The sequence below is a fragment of the Anas acuta genome, chromosome W, assembly GCF_963932015.1.
Source record: "Anas acuta chromosome W, bAnaAcu1.1, whole genome shotgun sequence".
NCBI classification, from domain to species: domain Eukaryota; kingdom Metazoa; phylum Chordata; class Aves; order Anseriformes; family Anatidae; genus Anas; species Anas acuta.
The window spans coordinates 10,837,392-10,845,953 of record NC_089016.1 but is presented as its reverse complement, the minus strand read 5'-3'; the positions used below and the strand labels follow the sequence as shown (position 1 = coordinate 10,845,953).

Below are 8,562 nucleotides of genomic sequence, written 5' to 3'. Positions count from 1 at the left end.
CTGAGAACGGCAGTGTTCAACAGTGGCATCTGAAGCTCTGTTCTGCATTGAGATGCATTGTTTGAAACAGCACTGCAAATTCCATTGACCTGATCAGTGAACTGAACTAGAGTTTCCCCCATGTTCCTGCTTCCCCCTGCTGTACAACAAGAAGGAGTCTTCTGCAGCCCACAGCAGCCCCTGCTCCCAGTGCCACTCTCAACCAGCACCAGCTGCAGCTCAAGCAAGAGAGATGCAGAAAGGTTCAGCTGCATAGACAGGGGTTGTGCTGGGTGGTGCTCCAAAACTTGCAATATGTTTTCCTCAGAGAAGCCTCTTCTAACTTTTTTCTCCCTTCTCGTCTTCAGCAGACAACTGTGTCCAGAGTCAGCAAATGCCCAACATCAGCTCAGTGAGTGAGTTCCTCCTGCTGGCATTCGCAGACACGCGGGAGCTGCAGCTCCTGCACTTCGCGCTCTTCCTGGCCATCTACCTGGCTGCCCTCCTGGGCAACGGCCTCATCCTCAGCGCCGTAGCCTGCAACCACCGCCTCCACACCCCCATGTACTTCTTCCTCCTCAACCTCGCCCTCCTCGACCTGGGCTGCATCTCCACCACTCTGCCCAAAGCCATGGCCAATGCCCTCTGGGACACCAGGGCCATCTCCTATCAAGGATGTGCTGTTCAGGTGTTCTTTTTAGTCTTCCTTATTGGTTCAGAGTTTTTTCTTCTCACTGTCATGGCCTATGACCGCTACGTTGCCATCTGCAAGCCCCTGCACTACGGGAGCCTCCTGGGCAGCAGAGCTTGTGCCCAGATGGCAGCAGCTGCCTGGGGCAGTGGCTTTCTTATTGCTGTCCTGCACACAGCCAACACATTTTCCCCACCCTTCTGCCAAGGCAATGCTGTGGAGCAGTTCTTCTGTGAAATCCCCCACATCCTCAAGCTCTCCTGCTCAAATACCTACCTCACAGAAGCCAAGTTTCTTCTGGTTAGTGCCTGTTTAGGTGTTGGTTGTTTTGTTTTCATTGTTTTTTCCTATACTCAGATCTTCAGGGCAGTGCTGAGGATGCCCTCTGTGCAGGGCCGGCACAAAGCCTTTTCCACGTGCCTCCCTCACCTGGCCGTTGTCTCCCTGTATCTCAGTACTGCCGTGTTTGCTTACCTGAAGCCCCCCTCCATCTCCTTTCCATTCCTGGATGTGGTGGTGGCTGTTTTGTACTCAGCGTTGCCTCCCACAATGAACCCCATCATCTACAGCATGAGGAATAAGGAGCTCAAGGAGGCACTGAGGAAGTTGTTGCTATATTCAGTATTTCGACGAAGAAGCCATCTTCTGCTTGTGATTCCCTGACGTAGAGCTGGAGAAGGCAGAAACATCTTTGTTCATATATTTCAAAAACTGTTCATCCTTTTCAATATTATTCCAATATGCTAAATATTATCTCTTATATTATTATTTAAAATAATAAGATATTTTTATTCCTCTATCTCCTTATTCCTTTTCTTCTAACCCAAAGACCTCATGTAGAGGTGCTTCTAAGCTCTTTGTAACTAACTAGATAAAGGAACCAGCAGGTAGTCAGTTTCTGTGGATCTCATTTCTCATACACTCTTCTCAGGTACAGCAGTGGTTGTGGGATGAAGATCCCTGCTACAACGTGGTGGAAGGCCCTGGTGTCCTCCTTTGGGGCTGCCCATTTCTGCCCTGGCAGGCACTCCCTCCCTGCAGCCTTTGAGTCAGGGTCACCACTTCCTTGGACCCACGAACACTGACAGCAGCAGTGCTGGTCACACTTCTCTTCCACACTGCTGTCTTGTTGCACCACTGAATCAGAAGTGGCCTTCCAGCCAGTGCCCCTAGGAGCATGGCTTTCGAAAGACCCCCAGGCAGCCCCTGCATGGGGCTCTGCCACCCGCCTGGCCCCAGCCCTCTCCAGCACTCTCCTTACTGCTCTCTGATGCACGCCAACACCTCCCCGTGCGTGCCGGCCAGCACATCTGCTGAGGGCCAGGGCGGCTGCTGCAGGGGCAGGGAGCTCAGCATGGCCCTTGCAGCTGCCTGCCCTGGGCCTGCCTCTGCCCTTGGGCTTGGCCCCAGCCTTGGCTCTGCTGGCAGGAGCACTCTCAGCATGTGCGTCCTGGCCTCCCCTCGCCTGCGCACAGCTGCTGCCCACTCAGGCTGCTGCCACAAACGTGTCCTCACAAGCAGCACCACCCCTTGGGCTGCTTCTGCTGGCCTCCCCCACCACACTGTCCAAGATTCCTTCTCTCTGTTGGGCCCCACTTCCAGCAACGAAATGCATCCCTTGGCTCTCATCGCTGTCTCCCCTGTCCTCTGGGATGGCTGTTCTGTAGTGGGACATGTTTCCATTGGGCCATCTACCAGACATTGTAATGAATACTATGAGCAGGACTAGAGGGGTCTTGTTTCCAGCCAGGGGGAGGCAGGGAGGAAAGGGACAATCGGGTTTACTGGATTGGGTATATTTAATGGCCTGGCAAATCAGACCACAAATGTATCAGGCTCTACTGGACACAGCCAATAAAGACATATTTTCTTTATTTTTCACCCTGAGTTTTCCACAGAAGACCCAAGATAGTCCATGGATGTCCAGGTGTCTACTGAGATTCAGGCTAAATTTCTCAGGATCCAATGGTCATTTCAAATTTATTTTTATTTTATTTTATTTTATTTTATTTTATTTTATTTTATTTTATTTTATTTTATTTTATTTTATTTTATTTTATTTTATTTTAATTCTTTTCTTTTCTTTTATTTTTATTTTATTATTTTATTTTATTTTATTTTTATTTAATTTATATTTTCTGAAGGCACCCCTGACCTATCTTAGAAAGGGTTTCACGTGCTGCGCTGGGCTGCAGTTATAGGGACAAAGACCACTGCTGGCAGTGGAGGTGTCAGACCAGCACACTCTGCTCTTCCTCCCAATGAAGGTCTCCAAAGAAGTCACCCTGGATGAATAGCAATAGGAGAATGATGCTGAAAACTGAAATGCAGCAAAATTCAGCCTTTGAAACTAGAAAAGGTTTTTATTAGTTGCTCTTTGAAATCTTCTTCCTTAATTACATCTTGCAAGCTCTGCAAGTAGCTGCTATAGGCGTGAAGGCTTGAAGATTAAAATGGAAGAGATGTTAGGATTTTCTTCATTTTAATGAGTTCCATGGTGTATTTTGATGCTCAGTCTATGAAGCTCAGGTACTGAGAGAAGAGTAATGCAACCACTTGAGCAAGTAAAGTCAGGAGGAATAGTTGAAGTGACTTGGAGTATGAATGGGCCCCACTGAGGGCTGTTACTAACAAAGCCTCCCCAGGGCCTTGTTAGGGCAGATAATTGGAGGCCATGGTTACAGACAGGCAAAGCACTGTGCTGAGAAAAGTCTTGGTTGGTTTTGGTGATGCAAAAGGGCCAAGGGTTGGCCCCAGCCACTGGAAGGCGAGATCCTGTACAATCACGTCTGGCTCAAGGCTCTTGCTGGGGCCTGTGGGCTGTGGTGGACAGTGGGATGCCATGAGAAGAACACTGGTATGACACCTCTGAGGTGCTGCACAGGGTTGAAAGGAATCCATGAGACCCCATTGCAACAAGTATAACATCTCTCCTTATAAGCTCTAGCCAAGGAGACAAATATCTCAAGGTTCTTAGCACCTTCCCTTTTTACCAGCACCCTCTCCCTTCTCCTCCGCAGGCTTTCCTATTCTGTCCCACACATTGCCCTATTTTCTTGAAGTCTGCAGACACGCAGCTCTGTACACCACATTGCTCTCATCATTTGCTTTCACCCATGTCTCGTCAGCCCTCACCAGGTATTCCTTGAAATACAAAGCCACGGTCTGATCAGAGGGTGGTCTCTGGCACCACAGAATGACCCTTTGAGGGACATTTCTTCCTCCTCGTGGCCAATGCATAACTTCCAAGGTACACTTCGTGGAAGGTTTTTTCTGCTGCTCTTTCCTATTACCAAAGGAAGCTCCATCAGGGTGGAAACCACTCTTGAAGTAGGCATCCCAGCACATCAGGCTTCTTGTGGCCTGTCAGCCAACCAGACACAAGTCACCTTAGCAGAAGCTTCCAAGCCATGGGCCTGCTGCTGGCCTTGCAGGTTCTTGGCTAGACACAGCCAAGCCTTGTGCCTCCTGCTGTCCAGTCGTGGACTCAAGCAGAAGGGACAGGACAACCCATGTTGGGGCCTTCTTTATGCCTGGGTCGTTTTCGTGGTTCCGCTTGAGTGGGCAGCCGAGCTCTACCACAGCTGCTCTCTCACTCCCCCTCCTCAAAGAGGAATGGGGAGAAAATATGTGAAAACGGCTCAAGAGTTGAGATAAGGACAAGAAAAATCACGCAATAATTATTGTAACGGGCAAAAACAGACTCAGCATAAGAAGATAATAAGATTTATTGCTCATTACTAACAAGCTAGAGAAGTGAGAAACAAAGGAAAGAAACTAAAAGCACCTTCCCCCCCCATCCACCCTCTTCCACCTCCTCCCCCCCGAGCGGCGCAGGGGAACGGGGGAATAGGGGTTATGGTCAGTCTGCAACACGTCTTCTAAGCCTCTCCTTCTCAGTCACTCTCGTCCCCTGTGCTGTGGGGTCCCACCCACGGGATACAGTCCTTGATGAACTGATCTGGCGTGGGCTTCCCGCAGGCAGCAGCTCTTCCAGAACTGCTCCAGATATGGGTCTGTACCACGGGGTCCATCCCTCAGGAGAAAACTGCTCCAACCTGGCTCCCCTACGGGCAGCAGCTCCTGCCAGGTCACCTGTTCCTGCGTGGTCTCCTCTCCACGGGCTACAGGTCCGGCCCGGAATCTGCTCCGGCAGGGGTCTTCCACAGGCGGCAGCCTCCGTCGGTGCAGGGCCACCTGCTCCACCGTGGCCTCCTCCACGGGCTGCAGCATGGAACCCTGCTCCACCGTGGTACTCCATGGGCTGCAGGGGGACATCCTGCTTCACCATGGTCCTCACCACAAGCTGCAGGGGACTTCTGCTCCGGATCCTGGAGCACCTCTCCCCCTCCTTCTACACTGACCTTGGTGCTGTTCCTCACTCCTCTCACTCTCCCAGCTGCTGTGTGGCACAGCGTTTTTTTTCCCTGTCTTAAATCTGCTCTCACAGAGGCGCAAAACAATATCGCTTATTGCTCAGCTCTGGAAAACAGTGGGGACCTTACCAAACATGGGGCAGCTTCTAGATCCTTCTCACAGAAACCACCCCTATGGCCCCCTGCTACCAAAACCTTGCCCCGTAAACCCACTACAGTTGTCCTGGGTCTGGAGGCAGAGTGGATCCCACATCCTTCCAAGCAGGTGCCTTCTGCTGGCCTAGCAGGGCCACTGTCAGATGTCAGCCCAAATTGCAGATCCCAGGGAGAAGGCAAGGGTGACCTGCCACCTACTTCAGGCAGAAGTGACCTCCCAGACTCTTTCTGTGACACGTTCCTGCTGCTGCCCTATCAAGTGCAGAGACAGAAGTGACCTCACAGTCACTGCCACAGTCACATTCCTCCTGCTGGGGCAGGAGATGCTGAGGCAGAGCTGAGCTCTTCAGAGCACTCCCATCCATCTCCTCTTTGTGGCCCACAGGCTGATCAGGTCCATGGCCCCTCACATTCATCTTTGTATGCCACGTGACTGCAGAGCAACCTCATGGTTCCTACCCTGCCCCATGGGCCAAGCACCTTAAGTGCTTAAGATAAGGGTTAGGAAAAAGGCTGAATGTGAATAAGTGAATGCAAAGGAATCAGGGTTTTGGGTCTTAGCCATTCATGTATGGGGTTAGGGACTAAGGCTCAGCTTTCTGTGATAGAGATTAATCAAATGAGTAGTGGAAGGGTTTGGTGTTTGGCTTGTGGTGTCAGGTCTGTGGTTAGGGTATGTACAAGTTCTTTGGTTTTATTTAGGTCTGCAAGAAGTCTAGGGCTAAATAGAGCATGTTAATGGTAGTGTTAAGGGCAGGGATCAGGGTGAAGAAGAGAGTAAGGGTGATGTAATGACGCTATGGAGTAGTTTTGGCTTCAAGGGATCTTGTGGTCTAATATTAGAGCAGTGGATTCCTGTCAGTGTGTGGAGTAGCTTTGATGTTTACGGATTAATGTTACAGGTTAAAATAGGGCAATGGCCTCACATAACTGCTTTAAGTCTGCTTTATGGTAGGACCAACATTACCTGAACATTCTTACCTCTGCAAAATCATCACCTTCTGCTGTCCACGCTCCTTAGCCCTCCCACAAATCTCACATCTCTGTTGGCCAGGCTTCTCCTGACTTCCCCATATCAGTCATCTTCTTAGGGGAAGTTTGGAGAACCAGCATGGAGAAGGAGAGAAACGTCTGTAGGAGCACCGTGCACAATGTGCCCAGCAGTTCTACAACACCACAGAAACAGGCCTGAAGGATGAGTTTAGGCAAAAGCTGATACCTCTGACATGACAACACCTATTCAAGACCTCTTCCTCTATGGGGCCTACCAGCTACTTAGAAAGAGGGAATCTCACAAACTGTGTGCAGAGCAGGTGCATCTGCTGTCCTGTCATGGAGACCAGCAGATGTGAGCCTAAAGGCACAGATCCCAGCCAGGAGTCAAGGGTTGAGCTGTTGGCTACTTCAGAAAGAAGTCAACTCCCAGCCACTTAACAGCCATTAGCTTCCTACTGGGCTGACAGCTTCTGAGGCACCTCTGCCATCATAATACCAGACCTACAAAACACCCCCTTTTTGGCCCAGGACCTGCCCAGCTAGAAGTGAGCTGGTTTTCATCCTTCAAGCCTGCTGGGCTCCCAGCCTCTCTGACACACAGGATCCAGTTTCGTGCCAGTCCTGTGAGGTGCTAGGGCAGGAGGAACCTTGCAGGCAATGTTACAGCCCAATGCCTGCTGGCAGTCTCTCAGCTCCCTGTGCACAGTGAAGATCACACTCAAGTCCAGAAGCCTGAAGCTGGCCTAGATGACACTCAGGGGAAGCACCCTCCAAGCTCCAGCCCGAACAGCAGGTCCAGCCCCAGCTGGCGGTGCTGCTCTGCAGATCCAGGGGGCTATGGTGCCTGGGGCATGGGGGCACTCTGCAGGGCTGTGCTGGGCAGGCTGGGAGGCCAGCTCATGGGGTCACTGCCATTGCGCCAGGGCTGCAAGGAATCACTCGCCAAGCTCCTCTGCTGGGGCTTCTGTGTGCCCTGGGGCTGCTGAGCTCTCCTCTGCCTGCTTACAGCAGATCAAACACTTGAGCTCTGCTCAGGCCACCTCGGAGGAGATCCCCCCTTAGGAGGGAAGTGCCGCAGTGGAGGCCAGCTGTGCCACTGCCGTGCCCACTGCCTGTCCCTGCCTGCAGTCCCAGCACAGCCCCACAGCAGCACTGGCACCAAGTGAGAGGAGCAGCGGGGCCTGAGCCCACCAGCAGAGCTCAGCAGCAGAGGGTGGCAGTGGCAAGAGAGCAGCTCTGCATGCCCCAAGCGCTGGTGCTCCCTGGCCGTGCTGCTGGGATGGGACTCTTTTCCTCTGCACCCCTGCACACGGGCACTGCCCCTGCAGAGCCAGGCCTGGTCTCAGAGGAAGCATGTCAGACAAAAAAGGGAGTTAAATCTCAACTTCCTTAAGGTTAAAGTCACAGAAAGCATGGCTTCACAAGCACAGAGTCTATGAGCTACATGTATATTCAACAGACATATCCGTATCATTTTAATGGGTGTTCATTAGCTGAATTAATGTAATAAGAATATGCACAAACACAACCACCAAAAAAAAAATAAATAAAAATAAAACAGGTATACTGGCTCTTCCTCCAATTATTGACATTGCAAGTCATGTGCAGAAGCAGATCAGACGTTTCTTGCATCCAAGACTCATCTAGTCATCTATATCCACAAGGCATGCTTGAGCTCCTGGCTCCTCAAGCTACAGATGAGGACGTGCTCTGCTGGAGGCAACACTCAGTACAGAACTGCCACCACCAGGTCCAGGGATGGGGAGGAGATGGGGGGGGACTTCAGATGGGCAACCATGACAGGCCTGAGAAAGACGGACACCATGGCCAGGTGAGGGAGGCTTGTGGAAAAGGCTTTGTGCCAGCCCTGCTATAGAGACGACAGGACTGTCACCTAGATCCACAAGGTCTAATCCAAATACACTTCTCCAACCTTTGGCAGCTGGGCTCTTTGCCCTGAGCCCCTCCTGGATGCTGGGACTGCTCCCCGAGCTCCAGAGGAGATGGGTAGAGAAGGAAACAGAGACCAATATATTTATGCTCAGTTCTTTAGTGTCTTACCTAAAAAGGAAACCTGGTGCCGTATGCACATTAGATAATGTGTTTAAAGGTAACACAAAATATAACTTTCAGAATGCTAAGAACCATGTTATTTAAAACAAAATAAAATATTGTTAAGATACTAACAGAGAACAATGATTTTAAAAATTGTGCTATTAATTTCCCAAATACCCTTTTATTTCAGTTAGGACTACTGTTATTGATTATGTTATCATAACACTACTTCCAATAAAAATAATGTGATATAGTATGAATCACAATATGGAACATAATATTAGTAATTATACATCCTCTGAACATACA

General features: G+C 50.4%; 1 protein-coding gene across 1 annotated transcript; it reads left to right on the top strand.

Moving 5' to 3' along the window:
• Positions 1 to 373: 373 nt before the first annotated feature.
• On the top strand, positions 374 to 1,333 carry LOC137846904 (olfactory receptor 14C36-like). Its single transcript, XM_068665011.1, has one exon. It carries the CDS (start codon positions 374 to 376, stop codon positions 1,331 to 1,333), a length of 960 nt encoding a protein of 319 aa, XP_068521112.1.
• The last annotated feature ends 7,229 nt before the right edge of the window (positions 1,334 to 8,562 follow it).

Bases quoted from the DNA above. Each gene is read 5' to 3' on its own strand.
- LOC137846904 (XM_068665011.1), top strand. From the start codon at position 374: ATGCCCAACATCAGCTCAGTGAGTGAGTTCCTCCTGCTGGCATTCGCA.